At 41.9% G+C, this 17,459-nt stretch overlaps 1 protein-coding gene across 1 annotated transcript in view; it reads left to right on the top strand.

The window, feature by feature from the left end:
• POLE (DNA polymerase epsilon, catalytic subunit) overlaps positions 1 to 17,459 on the top strand; it is a 571,199-nt gene that overhangs the window by 214,248 nt on the left and 339,492 nt on the right. The window contains exon 22 of the mRNA XM_053702214.1: positions 8,288 to 8,380. Within this exon, the coding sequence (XP_053558189.1) occupies positions 8,288 to 8,380 (93 nt within the window). The remainder of the gene's footprint in view (positions 1 to 8,287; positions 8,381 to 17,459) is intronic.

The following is a 17,459-nucleotide window of genomic DNA, read 5'->3' on the forward strand; positions in this document are numbered from 1 at the left end:
ACTCCTTACTATGCAACAATTAACGGCTGTAATGGATAATTCTGTCAAAAACATTTTAGCCAAAATGAACACTTATCAGCGTAAGCGCGACTGCTCTGTTTTAGATACTGAAGAGCATGACGGCGCTGATAATAATGGTTCTGAAGGGCCCCTAAACCAGTCTGATGGGGCCAGGGAGGTTTTGTCTGAGGGAGAAATTACTGATTCAGGGAACATTTCTCAACAAGCTGAACCTGATGTGATTACGTTTAAATTTAAGTTGGAACATCTCCGCATTCTGCTTAAGGAGGTATTATCCACTCTGGATGATTGTGACAAGTTGGTCATCCCAGAGAAACTATGTAAAATGGACAAGTTCCTAGAGGTCCCGGGGCTCCCAGAAGCTTTTCCTATACCCAAGCGGGTGGCGGACATTGTAAATAAAGAATGGGAAAGGCCCGGTATTCCTTTCGTCCCTCCCCCCATATTTAAAAAATTGTTTCCTATGGTCGACCCCAGAAAGGACTTATGGCAGACAGTCCCCAAGGTCGAGGGAGCGGTTTCCACCTTAAACAAACGCACCACTATGCCCATAGAAGATAGTTGTGCTTTCAAAGATCCTATGGATAAAAAATTAGAAGGTTTACTTAAAAAGATGTTTGTTCAGCAGGGTTACCTTCTACAACCAATTTCATGCATTGTCCCTGTCGCTACAGCCGCGTGTTTCTGGTTCGATGAGCTGGTAAAGGCGGTCGATAGTGATTCTCCTCCTTATGAGGAGATTATGGACAGAATCAATGCTCTCAAATTGGCTAATTCTTTCACCTTAGACGCCACTTTGCAATTGGCTAGGTTAGCGGCTAAGAACTCTGGGTTTGCTATTGTGGCGCGCAGAGCGCTTTGGTTGAAATCTTGGTCAGCTGATGCGTCTTCCAAGAACAAGCTACTTAACATTCCTTTCAAGGGGAAAACGCTGTTTGGCCCTGACTTGAAAGAGATTATCTCTGATATCACTGGGGGTAAGGGCCACGCCCTTCCTCAGGATCGGCCTTTCAAGGCAAAAAATAAACCTAATTTTCGTCCCTTTCGTAGAAACGGACCAGCCCAAAGTGCTACGTCCTCTAAGCAAGAGGGTAATTCTTCTCAAGCCAAGCCAGTTTGGAGACCAATGCAAGGCTGGAACAAGGGAAAGCAGGCCAAGAAACCTGCCACTGCTACCAAGACAGCATGAAATGTTGGCCCCCGATCCGGGACCGGATCTGGTGGGGGGCAGACTCTCTCTCTTCGCTCAGGCTTGGGCAAGAGATGTTCTGGATCCTTGGGCGCTAGAAATAGTCTCCCAAGGTTATTTTCTGGAGTTCAAGGGGCTTCCCCCAAGGGGGAGGTTCCACAGGTCTCAGTTGTCTTCAGACCACATAAAAAGACAGGCATTCTTACATTGTGTAGAAGACCTGTTAAAAATGGGAGTGATTCATCCTGTTCCATTAGGAGAACAAGGGATGGGGTTCTACTCCAATCTGTTCATAGTTCCCAAAAAAGAGGGAACGTTCAGACCAATCTTAGATCTCAAGATCTTAAACAAGTTTCTCAAGGTTCCATCGTTCAAGATGGAAACCATTCGAACAATTCTTCCTTCCATCCAGGAAGGTCAATTCATGACCACGGTGGATTTAAAGGATGCGTATCTACATATTCCTATCCACAAGGAACATCATCGGTTCCTAAGGTTCGCATTCCTGGACAAGCATTACCAGTTCGTGGCGCTTCCTTTCGGATTAGCCACTGCTCCAAGGATTTTCACAAAGGTACTAGGGTCCCTTCTAGCTGTGCTAAGACCAAGGGGCATTGCCGTAGTACCTTACTTGGACGACATTCTGATTCAAGCGTCGTCCCTTCCTCAAGCAAAGGCTCACACGGACATTGTCCTGGCCTTTCTCAGATCTCACGGATGGAAAGTGAACGTGGAAAAGAGTTCTCTATCTCCGTCAACAAGGGTTCCCTTCTTGGGAACAATAATAGACTCCTTAGAAATGAGGATTTTTCTGACAGAAGCCAGAAAAACAAAGCTTCTAGACTCTTGTCGGATACTTCATTCCGTTCCTCTTCCTTCCATAGCGCAGTGCATGGAAGTGATAGGTTTGATGGTAGCGGCAATGGACATAGTTCCTTTTGCGCGCATTCATCTAAGACCATTACAACTGTGCATGCTCAGTCAGTGGAATGGGGACTATACAGACTTGTCTCCGAAGATACAAGTAAATCAGAGGACCAGAGACTCACTCCGTTGGTGGCTGTCCCTGGACAACCTGTCACAAGGGATGACCTTCCGCAGACCAGAGTGGGTCATTGTCACGACCGACGCCAGTCTGATGGGCTGGGGCGCGGTCTGGGGATCCCTGAAAGCTCAGGGTCTTTGGTCTCGGGAAGAATCTCTTCTACCGATAAATATTCTGGAACTGAGAGCGATATTCAATGCTCTCAAAGCTTGGCCTCAGCTAGCGAGGGCCAAGTTCATACGGTTTCAATCAGACAACATGACAACTGTTGCGTACATCAACCATCAGGTGGGAACAAGGAGTTCCCTAGCGATGGAAGAAGTGACCAAAATCATTCTATGGGCGGAGTCTCACTCCTGCCACCTGTCTGCTATCCACATCCCAGGAGTGGAAAATTGGGAAGCGGATTTTCTGAGTCGTCAGACATTGCATCCGGGGGAGTGGGAACTCCATCCGGAAATCTTTGCCCAAGTCACTCAACTGTGGGGCATTCCAGACATGGATCTGATGGCCTCTCGTCAGAACTTCAAAGTTCCTTGCTACGGGTCCAGATCCAGGGATCCCAAGGCGGCTCTAGTGGATGCACTAGTAGCACCTTGGACCTTCAAACTAGCTTATGTGTTCCCGCCGTTTCCTCTCATCCCCAGGCTGGTAGCCAGGATCAATCAGGAGAGGGCGTCGGTGATCTTGATAGCTCCTGCATGGCCACGCAGGACTTGGTATGCAGATCTGGTGAATATGTCATCGGCTCCACCATGGAAGCTACCTTTGAGACGAGACCTTCTTGTTCAGGGTCCGTTCGAACATCCGAATCTGGTCTCACTCCAGCTGACTGCTTGGAGATTGAACGCTTGATCTTATCGAAGCGAGGGTTCTCAGATTCTGTTATCGATACTCTTGTTCAGGCCAGAAAGCCTGTAACTAGAAAGATTTACCACAAAATTTGGAAAAAATATATCTGTTGGTGTGAATCTAAAGGATTCCCTTGGGACAAGGTTAAAATTCCTAAGATTCTATCCTTCCTTCAAGAAGGATTGGAAAAAGGATTATCTGCAAGTTCCCTGAAGGGACAGATTTCTGCCTTGTCTGTGTTACTTCACAAAAAGCTGGCAGCTGTGCCAGATGTTCAAGCCTTTGTTCAGGCTCTGGTCAGAATCAAGCCTGTTTACAAACCTTTGACTCCTCCTTGGAGTCTCAACTTAGTTCTTTCAGTTCTTCAGGGGGTTCCGTTTGAACCCTTACATTCCGTTGATATTAAGTTATTATCTTGGAAAGTTTTGTTTTTGGTTGCAATTTCTTCTGCTCGAAGAGTTTCAGAATTATCTGCTCTGCAGTGTTCTCCTCCTTATCTGGTGTTCCATGCAGATAAGGTGGTTTTACGTACTAAACCTGGTTTTCTTCCAAAAGTTCTTTCTAACAAAAACATTAACCAGGAGATTATCGTACCTTCTCTGTGTCCGAAACCAGTTTCGAAGAAGGAACGTTTGTTGCACAATTTGGATGTTGTTCGCGCTCTAAAATTCTATTTAGATGCTACAAAGGATTTTAGACAAACATCTTCCTTGTTTGTTGTTTATTCCGGTAAAAGGAGAGGTCAAAAAGCAACTTCTACCTCTCTCTCTTTTTGGATTAAAAGCATCATCAGATTGGCTTACTAGACTGCCGGACGGCAGCCTCCCGAAAGAATCACAGCTCATTCCACTAGGGCTGTGGCTTCCACATGGGCCTTCAAGAACGAGGCTTCTGTTGATCAGATATGTAGGGCAGCGACTTGGTCTTCACTGCACACTTTTACCAAATTTTACAAGTTTGATACTTTTGCTTCTTCTGAGGCTATTTTTGGGAGAAAGGTTTTACAAGCCGTGGTGCCTTCCATTTAGGTGACCTGATTTGCTCCCTCCCTTCATCCGTGTCCTAAAGCTTTGGTATTGGTTCCCACAAGTAAGGATGACGCCGTGGACCGGACACACCTATGTTGGAGAAAACAGAATTTATGTTTACCTGATAAATTACTTTCTCCAACGGTGTGTCCGGTCCACGGCCCGCCCTGGTTTTTTAATCAGGTCTGATATTTTATTTTCTTTAACTACAGTCACCACGGTATCATATGGTTTCTCCTATGCAAATATTCCTCCTTAACGTCGGTCGAATGACTGGGGTAGGCGGAGCCTAGGAGGGATCATGTGACCAGCTTTGCTGGGCTCTTTGCCATTTCCTGTTGGGGAAGAGAGTATCCCACAAGTAAGGATGACGCCGTGGACCGGACACACCGTTGGAGAAAGTAATTTATCAGGTAAACATAAATTCTGTTTTTTCAAGGAAATTTGGATCAATTCTGTTCACAATCTTTGGATTCAGAGCATTGTTTCAGAAGGGTACAGAATTGGTTTCAAGATGAGACCTCCTGCAAAGAGATTTTTTCTTTCCCGTGTCCCAGTAAATCCAGTAAAAGCTCAAGCATTTCTGAAATGTGTTTCAGATCTAGAGTTGACTGGAGTAATTATGCCAGTTCCAGTTTCGGAACAGGGGATGGGGTTTTATTCAAATCTCTTCATTGTACCAAAGAAGGAGAATTCCTTCAGACCAGTTCTGGATCTAAAAATATTGAATCGTTATGTAAGAATACCAACGTTCAAGATGGTAACTGTAAGGACTATCTTGCCTTTTGTTCAGCAAGGGCATTATATGTCCACAACAGATTTACAGGATGCATATCTGCATATTCCGATTCATCCAGATCATTATCAGTTCCTGAGATTCTCTTTTCTGGACAAGCATTACCAGTTTGTGGCTCTGCCGTTTGGCCTAGCTACAGCCCCAAGAATTTTTACAAAGGTTCTCGGTGCCCTTCTGTCTGTAATCAGAGAACAGGGTATTGTGGTATTTCCTTATTTGGACGATATCTTGGTACTTGCTCAGTCTTTACATTTAGCAGAATCTCATACGAATCGACTTGTGGTGTTTCTTCAAGATCATGGTTGGAGGATCAATTTACCAAAAAGTTCTTTGATTCCTCAGACAAGGGTAACCTTTCTGGGTTTCCAGATGGATTCAGTGTCCATGACTCTGTCTTTAACAGACAAGAGACGTCTAAAATTGATTGCAGCTTGTCGAAACCTTCAGTCACAATCATTCCCTTCGGTAGCCTTATGCATGGAAATTCTAGGTCTTATGACTGCTGCATCGGACGCGATCCCCTTTGCTCGTTTTCACATGCGACCTCTTCAGCTCTGTATGCTGAAGCAATGGTGCAAGGATTACACGAAGATATCTCAATTAATATCTTTAAAACCGATTGTTCGACACTCTCTAACATGGTGGACAGATCACCATCGTTTAATTCAGGGGGCTTCTTTTGTGCTTCCGACCTGGACTGTAATTTCAACAGATGCAAGTCTTACAGGTTGGGGAGCTGTGTGGGGATCTCTGACGGCACAAGGAGTTTGGGAATCTCAGGAGGTGAGATTACCGATCAATATTTTGGAACTCCGTGCAATTTTCAGAGCTCTTCAGTTTTGGCCTCTTCTGAAGAGAGAATCGTTCATTTGTTTTCAGACAGACAATGTCACAACTGTGGCATACATCAATCATCAAGGAGGGACTCACAGTCCTCTGGCTATGAAAGAAGTATCTCGAATTTTGGTTTGGGCGGAATCCAGCTCCTGTCTAATCTCTGCGGTTCATATCCCAGGTATAGACAATTGGGAAGCGGATTATCTCAGTCGCCAAACGTTGCATCCGGGCGAATGGTCTCTAAACCCAGAGGTATTTCTTCAGATTGTTCAAATGTGGGAACTTCCAGAAATAGATCTGATGGCGTCCCATCTAAACAAGAAACTTCCCAGGTATCTGTCCAGATCCCGGGATCCTCAGGCGGAAGCAGTGGATGCATTATCACTTCCTTGGAAGTATCATCCTGCTTATATCTTTCCGCCTCTAGTTCTTCTTCCAAGAGTAATCTCCAAGATTCTGAAGGAATGCTCGTTTGTTCTGCTGGTAGCTCCGGCATGGCCTCACAGGTTTTGGTATGCGGATCTTGTCCGGATGGCCTCTTGCCAACCGTGGACTCTTCCGTTAAGACCAGACCTTCTGTCACAAGGTCCTTTTTTTCCATCAGGATCTGAAATCCTTAAATTTAAAGGTATGGAGATTGAACGCTTGATTCTTGGTCAAAGAGGTTTCTCTGACTCTGTGATTAATACTATGTTACAGGCTCGTAAATCTGTATCTCGAGAGATATATTATAGAGTCTGGAAGACTTATATTTCTTGGTGTCTTTCTCATCATTTTTCTTGGCATTCTTTTAGAATACCGAGAATTTTACAGTTTCTTCAGGATGGTTTAGATAAGGGTTTGATCGTAAGTTCTTTGAAAGGACAAATCTCTGCTCTTTCTGTTCTTTTTCACAGAAAGATTGCTATTCTTCCTGATATTCATTGTTTTGTACAAGCTTTGGTTCGTATAAAACCTGTTAAGTCAATTTCTCCTCCTTGGAGTTTGAATTTGGTTCTGGGAGCTCTTCAAGCTCCTCCGTTTGAACCTATGCATTCATTGGACATTAAATTACTTTCTTGGGAAGTTTTGTTCCTTTTGGCCATCTCTTCTGCCAGAAGAGTTTCTGAATTATCTGCTCTTTCTTGTGAGTCTCCTTTTCTGATTTTTCATCAGGATAAGGCGGTGTTGCGAACTTCTTTTGAATTTTTACCTAAAGTTGTGAATTCCAACAACATTAGTAGAGAAATTGTGGTTCCTTCATTATGTCCTAATCCTAAGAATTCTAAGGAGAAATCGTTGCATTCTTTGGATGTTGTTAGAGCTTTGAAATATTATGTTGAAGCTACGAAATCTTTCCGTAAGACTTCTAGTTTGTTATCTTTTCCGGTTCTAGAAAAGGCCAGAAAGCTTCTGCCATTTCTTTGGCATCTTGGTTGAAATCTTTAATTCATCTTGCCTATGTTGAGTCGGGTAAAACTCCGCCTCAAAGAATTACAGCTCATTCTACTAGGTCAGTTTCTACTTCCTGGGCGTTTAGGAATGAAGCTTCGGTTGACCAGATTTGCAAAGCAGCAACTTGGTCCTCTTTGCATACTTTTACTAAATTCTACCATTTTGATGTATTTTCTTCTTCTGAAGCAGTTTTTGGTAGAAAAGTACTTCAGGCAGCGGTTTCAGTTTGAATCTTCTGCTTATGTTTTTCGTTAAACTTTATTTTTGGGTGTGGATTTTTTTCAGCAGGAATTGGCTGTCTTTATTTTATCCCTCCCTCTCTAGTGACTCTTGTGTGGAAAGATCCACATCTTGGGTAGTCATTATCCCATACGTCACTAGCTCATGGACTCTTGCTAATTACATGAAAGAAAACATAATTTATGTAAGAACTTACCTGATAAATTCATTTCTTTCATATTAGCAAGAGTCCATGAGGCCCGCCCTTTTTTTGTGGTGGTTATGATTTTTGTATAAAGCACAATTATTCCAATTCCTTATTTTATATGCTTTCGCACTTTTTTATCACCCCACTTCTTGGCTATTCGTTAAACTGAATTGTGGGTGTGGTGAGGGGTGTATTTATAGGCATTTTGAGGTTTGGGAAACTTTGCCCCTCCTGGTAGGAATGTATATCCCATACGTCACTAGCTCATGGACTCTTGCTAATATGAAAGAAATGAATTTATCAGGTAAGTTCTTACATAAATTATGTTTTAGATAGTAATTCTACACAATTGTTTTGTATTTTTTAAAAGAGTGCTGTATCCCCAGTCTTTATTAATGTCACTATCATGTGCCATTTATCTCTTTGCCTATGTTATTAAAAAAAAAAATTATATATATATATATATATATATATATATATATATATATATATATATATATATATATATATATATATATATATATATATATATATATATTGGTATTTTGTTTATCCTTGTTTTCAGGAATTCTTGAGGGGGGATGACAAATCGCTTCTTGACAGATTTATAGGTCATATTCATTATATATTAATGCTGTTACGTAATTTGTTACCACAGGGCACGCTGGTATTCCATGGAAATGGCTGGGATAGTTTGTTACACAGGAGCCAACATCATTACACAGGCTCGAGAGCTGGTGGAGCAGATTGGGTAAGAAAATAAACACTTGACGAACCTTGCCTTACCCTGGTTCATCTGAATGTCTTTTCTTTCATGTAATTAACAAGAGTCCATGAGCTAGTGACGTATGGGACATACATTCCTACCAGGAGGGGCAAAGTTTCCCAAACCTCAAAATGCCTACAAATACACCCCTCACCACACCCACAAATCAGTTTTACAAACTTTGCCTCCAAGGGAGGTGGTGAAGTAAGTTTGTGCTAGATTCTACGTTGATATGCGCTCCGCAGCAAGTTGGAGCCCGGTTTTCCTCTCAGCGTGCAGTGAATGTCAGAGGGATGTGAAGAGAGTATTGCCTATTGAATGCAGTGATCTCCTTCTACGGGGTCTATTTCATAAGGTTCTCTGTTATCGGTCGTAGAGATTCATCTCTTACCTCCCTTTTCAGATCGACGATATACTCTTATATTTACCATTTCCTCTACTGATTCTCGTTTCAGTACTGGTTTGGCTTTCTACAAACATGTAGATGAGTGTCCTGGGGTAAGTAAGTCTTATTTTCTGTGACACTCTAAGCTATGGTTGGGCACTTTATTTATAAAGTTCTAAATATATGTATTCAAACATTTATTTGCCTTGACTCAGAATGTTCAACTTTCCTTATTTCCAGACAGTCAGTTTCATATTTGGGATTATGCATTGAATTATCATATTTTTTTCTTACCTCAAAAAATTTGACTTTTTTCCCTGTGGGCTGTTAGGCTCGCGGGGGCTGAAAATGCTTCATTTTATTGCGTCATTCTTGGCGCGGACTTTTTTGGCGCAAAAATTCTTTTCCGTTTCCGGCGTCATACGTGTCGCCGGAAGTTGCGTCATTTTTTGACGTTATTTTGCGCCAAAAATGTCGGCGTTCCGGATGTGGCGTCATTTTTGGCGCCAAAAGCATTTAGGCGCCAAATAATGTGGGCGTCTTATTTGGCGCTAAAAAATATGGGCGTCGCTTTTGTCTCCACATTATTTCAGTCTCATTTTTCATTTGCTTCTGGTTGCTAGAAGCTTGATGTTTGGCATTTTTTCCCATTCCTGAAACTGTCTTATAAGGAATTTGATCTATTTTGCTTTATATGTTGTTTTTTCTCTTACATATTGCAAGATGTCTCACGTTGCATCTGAGCCAGAAGATACTACAGGAAAACCACTGCCTGCTGGATCTACCAAAGCTAAGTGTATCTGCTGTAAACTTTTGGTAGCTATTCCTCCAGCTGTTGTTTGTAATAATTGTCATGACAAACTTGTTAAAGCAGATAATATTTCCTTTAGTGATGTACCATTGCCTGTTGCAGTTCCCTCAACATCTAAGGTGCAGAATGTTCCTGATAACATAAGAGATTTTGTTTCTGAATCCATAAAGAAGGCTTTGTCTGTTATTTCTCCTTCTAGTAAACGTAAAAAGTCTTTTAAATCTTCTCTCTCTACAGATGAATTTTTAAATGAACACCATCATTCTGATTCTTTGGACTCTTCTGGTTCAGAGGATTCTATCTCAGAGATTGATGCTGATAATTCTTCATATTTATTTAAGATGGAATTTATTCGCTCTTTACTTAAAGAAGTACTAATTGCTTTAGAAATAGAGGATTCTAGTCCTCTTGATACTAATTCTATACGTTTGGATAAGGTTTTTAAAGCTCCTGCGGTTATTCCAGAAGTCTTTCCTGTTCCTAATGCTATTTCTGCAGTAATTTCCAAGGAATGGGATAAATTGGGTAATTCATTTACTCCTTCTAAACGTTTTAAGCAATTATATCCTGTTCCGCCTGACAGGTTAGAATTTTGGGACAAAATCCCTAAAGTTGATGGGGCTATTTCTACCCTTGCTAAACGTACTACCATTCCTACGTCAGATGGTACCTCGTTTAAGGATCCTTTAGATAGAAAAATTGAATCTTTTCTAAGAAAAGCTTATCTATGTTCAGGTAATCTTCTTAGACCTGCTATATCATTGGCTGATGTTGCTGCAGCTTCAACTTTTTGGTTGGAAACTCTAGCGCAACAAGTATCAAATCGTGATTCTCATGATATTATTATTCTTCTCCAGCATGCTAATAATTTCATCTGTGATGCCATTTTTGATATTATTAGAGTTGATGTTAGGTTTATGTCTCTGGCTATCTTAGCCAGAAGAGCTTTATGGCTTAAGACCTGGAATGCTGATATGGCTTCTAAATCAACTCTACTTTCCATTTCTTTCCAGGGAAACAAATTATTTGGTTCTCAGTTGGATTCTATTATTTCAACTGTTACTGGTGGGAAAGGAACTTTTTTACCACAGGATAAAAAGTCTAAAGGTAAAAACAGGGCTAACAATCGTTTTCGTTCCTTTCGTTTCAACAAAGAACAAAAGCCTGATCCTTCGTCCTCAGGAGCAGTTTCAGTTTGGAAACCATCTCCAGTCTGGAATAAATCCAAGCCTGCTAGAAAGGCAAAGCCTGCTTCTAAATTCACATGAAGGTACGGCCCTCATTCCAGTTCAGCTGGTAGGGGGCAGGTTACGTTTTTTCAAAGAAATTTGGATCAATTCTGTTAACAATCTTTGGATTCAGAACATTGTTTCAGAAGGGTACAGAATTGGTTTCAAGATGAGACCTCCTGCAAAGAGATTTTTTCTTTCCCATGTCCCAGTAAATCCAGTGAAAGCTCAAGCATTTCTGAATTGTGTTTCAGATCTAGAGTTGGCTGGAGTAATTATGCCAGTTCCAGTTCCGGAACAGGGGATGGGGTTTTATTCAAATCTCTTCATTGTACCAAAGAAGGAGAATTCCTTCAGACCAGTTCTGGATCTAAAATTATTGAATCGTTATGTAAGGATACCAACATTCAAGATGGTAACTGTAAGGACTATATTGCCTTTTGTTCAGCAAGGGAATTATATGTCCACAATAGATTTACAGGATGCATATCTGCATATTCCGATTCATCCAGATCATTATCAGTTCCTGAGATTCTTTTTTCTAGACAAGCATTACCAATTTGTGGCTCTACCGTTTGGCCTTGCTACAGCTCCAAGAATTTTCACAAAGATTCTCGGTGCCCTTCTGTCTGTAATCAGAGAACAGGGTATTGTGGTATTTCCTTATTTGGACGATATCTTGGTACTTGCTCAGTCTTTACATTTAGCAGAGTCTCATACGAATCGACTTGTGTTGTTTCTTCAAGATCATGGTTGGAGGATCAATTTACCAAAAAGTTCTTTGATTCCTCAAACAAGGGTAACCTTTCTGGGTTTCCAGATAGATTCAGTGTCCATGACTCTGTCTTTAACAGACAAGAGACGTCTAAAGTTGATTACAGCTTGTCGAAACCTTCAGTCTCAATCATTCCCTTCGGTAGCCTTATGCATGGAAATTCTAGGTCTTATGACTGCTGCATCGGACGCGATCCCCTTTGCTCGTTTTCACATGCGACCTCTTCAGCTCTGTATGCTGAACCAATGGTGCAGGGATTACACGAAGATATATCAATTAATATCTTTAAAACCGATTGTTCGACACTCTCTAACGTGGTGGACAGATCACCTTCGTTTAATTCAGGGGGCTTCTTTTGTTCTTCCGACCTGGACTGTAATTTCAACAGATGCAAGTCTCACAGGTTGGGGAGCTGTGTGGGGATCTCTGACGGCACAAGGAGTTTGGGAATCTCAGGAGGTGAGATTACCGATCAATATCTTGGAACTCCGTGCAGTTTTCAGAGCTCTTCAGTTTTGGCCTCTTCTGAAGAGAGAATCGTTCATTTGTTTTCAGACAGACAATGTCACAACTGTGGCATACATCAATCATCAAGGAGGGACTCACAGTCCTCTGGCTATGAAAGAAGTATCTCGAATTTTTGTTTGGGCGGAATCCAGCTCCTGTCTAATCTCTGCGGTTCATATCCCAGGTGTAGACAATTGGGAAGCGGATTATCTCAGTCGCCAAACGTTGCATCCGGGCGAATGGTCTCTTCACCCAGAGGTATTTCTTCAGATTGTTCAAATGTGGGGGCTCCCAGAGATAGATCTGATGGCCTCTCATCTAAACAAGAAACTTCCCAGGTATCTGTCCAGATCCCGGGATCCTCAGGCGGAGGCAGTGGATGCATTATCACTTCCTTGGAAGTATCATCCTGCCTATATCTTTCCGCCTCTAGTTCTTCTTCCAAGAGTAATCTCCAAGATTCTGAGGGAATGCTCGTTTGTTCTGCTAATAGCTCCGGCATGGCCTCACAGGTTTTGGTATGCGGATCTTGTCCGGATGGCATCTTGCCAACCATGGACTCTTCCGTTAAGACCAGACCTTCTGTCACAAGGTCCTTTTTTCCATCCGGATCTGAAATCCTTAAATTTAAAGGTATGGAGATTGAACGCTTGATTCTTGGTCAAAGAGGTTTCTCTGACTCCGTGATTAATACTATGTTACAGGCTCGTAAATCTGTATCTCGAGAGATATATTATAGAGTCTGGAAGACTTATATTTCTTGGTGTCTTTCTCATCATTTTTCTTGGCATTCTTTTAGAATACCGAGAATTTTACAGTTTCTTCAGGATGGTTTAGATAAGGGTTTGTCCGCAAGTTCTTTGAAAGGACAAATCTCTGCTCTTTCTGTTCTTTTTCACAGAAAGATTGCTATTCTTCCTGATATTCATTGTTTTGTACAAGCTTTGGTTCGTATAAAACCTGTCATTAAGTCAATTTCTCCTCCTTGGAGTTTGAATTTGGTTCTGGGAGCTCTTCAAGCTCCTCCGTTTGAACCTATGCATTCATTGGACATTAAATTACTTTCTTGGAAAGTTTTGTTCCTTTTGGCCATCTCTTCTGCTAGAAGAGTTTCTGAATTATCTGCTCTTTCTTGTGAGTCTCCTTTTCTGATTTTTCATCAGGATAAGGCGGTGTTGCGAACTTCTTTTGAATTTTTACCTAACGTTGTGAATTCCAACAACATTAGTAGAGAAATTGTGGTTCCTTCATTATGTCCTAATCCTAAGAATTCTAAGGAGAAATCGTTGCATTCTTTGGATGTTGTTAGAGCTTTGAAATATTATGTTGAAGCTACGAAATCTTTCCGTAAGACTTCTAGTCTATTTGTTATCTTTTCCGGTTCTAGGAAAGGCCAGAAAGCTTCTGCCATTTCTTTGGCATCTTGGTTGAAATCTTTAATTCATCTTGCCTATGTTGAGTCGGGTAAAATTCCGCCTCAGAGAATTACAGCTCATTCTACTAGGTCAGTATCTACTTCCTGGGCGTTTAGGAATGAAGCTTCGGTTGACCAGATCTGCAAAGCAGCAACTTGGTCCTCTTTGCATACTTTTACTAAATTCTACCATTTTGATGTATTTTCTTCTTCTGAAGCAGTTTTTGGTAGAAAAGTTCTTCAGGCAGCGGTTTCAGTTTGAATCTTCTGCTTATGTTTTTTGTTAAACTTTATTTTGGGTGTGGATTATTTTCAGCAGGAATTGGCTGTCTTTATTTTATCCCTCCCTCTCTAGTGACTCTTGTGTGGAAAGATCCACATCTTGGGTAGTCATTATCCCATACGTCACTAGCTCATGGACTCTTGTTAATTACATGAAAGAAAACATAATTTATGTAAGAACTTACCTGATAAATTCATTTCTTTCATATTAACAAGAGTCCATGAGGCCCACCCTTTTTTGTGGTGGTTATGATTTTTTTGTATAAAGCACAATTATTCCAATTCCTTATTTTATATGCTTCGCACTTTTTTTCTTATCACCCCACTTCTTGGCTATTCGTTAAACTGATTTGTGGGTGTGGTGAGGGGTGTATTTGTAGGCATTTTGAGGTTTGGGAAACTTTGCCCCTCCTGGTAGGAATGTATGTCCCATACGTCACTAGCTCATGGACTCTTGTTAATATGAAAGAAATGAATTTATCAGGTAAGTTCTTACATAAATTATGTTTTTTTTATATTATAAGTAGTTTGTAGTTATTCAGCATTTTAAAACTCCTTTACTGTGTTGTACTCCACTATGTGTATTGAGGCTTCATGCTGTCTGCATTACATACATTTTTCCTATATTTGCTACTGAGCCAACCACATACTACTGTGAAATGCTAACACGCAGATATTATGTAGTTCCACGCTTGAGGATGAATATTGAGCTAGTAATACAAACAAATATGATTAATTTACGACAGGTTGCAGATTACCCTACAATGTCTTGTTAAGTGAGGGTCAATTTGGATGAATTAGTGCCTGGTTTTTAATAAACCTATTAAAAACAAGGGCACTTTAATTCATTAAAATTGACATTTCACTCCTTTTCTTAAAAAAAATTACCTTTTAATCCTGACAGCCCGCTGCAGCGCTTCCACTGCCCGTTGCAAGCCCTCTTCGCGGGTCCAAAATGATGAATCCGGCTTCCTCCAATTAAGGCGTTGCATCAGGCCATGATCCCCCTGGGGGGAAAGCCGTGATTGAAGGAAGCCGGATTCATCATTTCTGACGTAAGAAGAGGCTTCCGACGGCCGGGAGAATCGCTGGAGCGGCATTCAGGATTAAAAGGTAAGTTTTTGAAGAAAAGGAGTGAAATGTCAATTTTTATGAATTTAAAGTGCCCTTGTTTTTTATTAGGTTTATTAAAAACCGTTCACTAATTCATCCAAATTGACCTTCACTTTAGTCTCACTCAGCTTTCTTTTTAATGACACGATGAGTCCACTTATCTTAATTACTAATGGGATATTCACCTCCTAGTCAGCAGGAGGCGGAAAAGAGCACCACAGCAAAGCTGTTAAATTGCTCCTCCCTTCCCTCCCACCTCAGTCATTCTCTTTGCCTACGTTAAGTGCAAGGAGGTGGTAAATTAGGTGTTAAACTCTTGAATGAAGAATCTTTTTGTATTTTTAAAGTAGTACAAGATTGTGCTGCTTTGTCCTAGGGTGTAGCCGTAGTCCATATCAGTCTCTTCAGTAGAGCAGTGGTTGCTTTAGAGCAATGGGAACTTGTGGGACATAATTCTCCCTGCGCCTCCCATATTCTGATGCTGCCCTTACACTGAAAACCTGAGGGATATTTACTCAGAACTTTCGTTTTAATTGCAGGTCCATGTGAGGGAGAGGACCTCTCAAACCTGGGAACTGCCTTGCTGTCAGGCAGAAGATGAGGTAAGTGCTGACTTTTTCTGGGGGTAGAAAGAAGACTCACAATGAGGTCTGTATAAAAATAAAGGGCCCAAACTTTTTCTAAGTGAATGGATTGTCCTAGTGTATTAGGGGGACACAAAGGCAGCTAGACGCAGGCACTGGGGCTAAATGTTTCAGGTCACATCTCCCGGCAGTTTCATGACTAAATAACCGACCGGGAGATTACATATTAACGATGAGCTGATTTTGCAGAGAGCGAGCTCAGTGTGAGGGTGTTTACATGTAAAATTTTAGCAATCGAATTAGCAGCTATCTAACAAAAGAAGCTGATCAGTCTGCTAATTTGTTCCCTGTGGCTTATTTTTGTAAAATAATAATGCCGACCGAGTGATGGATATTGAAACGCCCATGATGGGCGGAGCTTGTGTGGCACCAAGTTCGTTGCGCACCTCTTCTCTAGCACTTCCGGTTATCGGATCCAGGCGTCGTCTTATCAGCTAGCAAAGTCTCATACCGACATTGTTCTGTCCTTCCTGAGGACTCATGGGTGGAAGGAGAAGAGTTCACTAGTTCCACAGTCAAGGGTCCCTTTCTTGGGAACTCTAATCGACTCTCTATCCATGAAAATATTTTTGACGGAGGTCAGAAAATCATATTCTGAACACATGCCGAGCCCTTCAGACCAATCCTCGACGGTCAGTGGCTCAGTGCATGGAGGTAATTGGATTGATGGTAGCGGCAATGAACATCATTCCGTTTGCTCGGTTTCATTTCAGGCCTCTGCAACTGAACATGCTCAGACAGTGGAATGGAGATTATACAAATTTGTCTCCTCAAATACATCTAGATCAGGAGATAAGGGGGACTCTTCTATGGTGGTTGTCGCTGGATCATCTATCCCAGGGGACATGCTTTTGCAGACCCTCATGGGTGATAGTGACAACGGATGCCAGCCTGTTAGGATGGGGAGCAGTCTGGAATTCCCTGAGGGCTCAGTGGGTATGGACTCAGGCAGAGTCTCTCCTTCCCATCAATATCCTAGAGTTGAGAGCAATATTCAATGCGCTTCAGGCTTGGCCTCAGTTGGCTTCGGCCCAATTCATCAGTAGTAGCCAGGATAATACAGTAGGCGGAGTCTCTCTTGCCATCTGTCCACGATCCACATCCCAGGGGTGGAAAACTGGGAAGCAGATTTTCTGAGCAGACAGACATTTCATCCGGGAGAGTGGGAACTCCATCCGGTGGTATTTTCCGACCTGATTCTCAGATGGGGCAGGCCGGAGTTGGATCTCATGGCATCTCGCCAGAATGCCAAGCTTCCGAGATACAGGTCCAGGGATCCCCAGGCCGAGCTGATATATCAGTGATATTCATCGCCCCTGCGTGGCCTTGCAGGACTTGGTATGCCGATCTGGTGGACATGTCATTTCAGCCACCGTGGAAGCTTCCATTGAGGAAAGACCTCATTCAGGGACCCTTCCATCATTCGAATCTAGTTTCTCTGCAGCTAACTGCTTAGAGATTGAACGCTTAATTTTGTCTAAGCGAAGGTTTTCTGATTCGGTCATAGATACCTTGATTCAGGCACATAAACCTGTTATTAGAAAAATTTACCGTAACATATGGCATAAATATCTTTATTGGTGCGAATCCAAGGGCTACTCATGGAGTAGGGTTAGGATTACCAGGATTTTGTCTTTTCTCCAACATGGATTGGAGAAAGGGTTGTAAGCTGGTTCCTTAAAGGGACAGATTTCTGCTTTATCTATTTTGTTACACAAGCGTCTGGCAGATGTTCAATCTTTTTGTCAGGCTCTGACTAGAATTAGGTGTGTGTAGGATCCAATTAATATAAGTGCAGTATACTCACTCCATAAGTAGTGGGAGTTCAGCTGCGATGTAATGTGTCTCCAGAGTGATGTAGTTCCCCAGAATAGTTTCAGAATCTCTCAAGAACCTGTTAATAG

Source organism: Bombina bombina, chromosome 2 (assembly GCF_027579735.1).
Source record: "Bombina bombina isolate aBomBom1 chromosome 2, aBomBom1.pri, whole genome shotgun sequence".
Taxonomy (NCBI): Eukaryota; Metazoa; Chordata; class Amphibia; order Anura; family Bombinatoridae; genus Bombina; species Bombina bombina.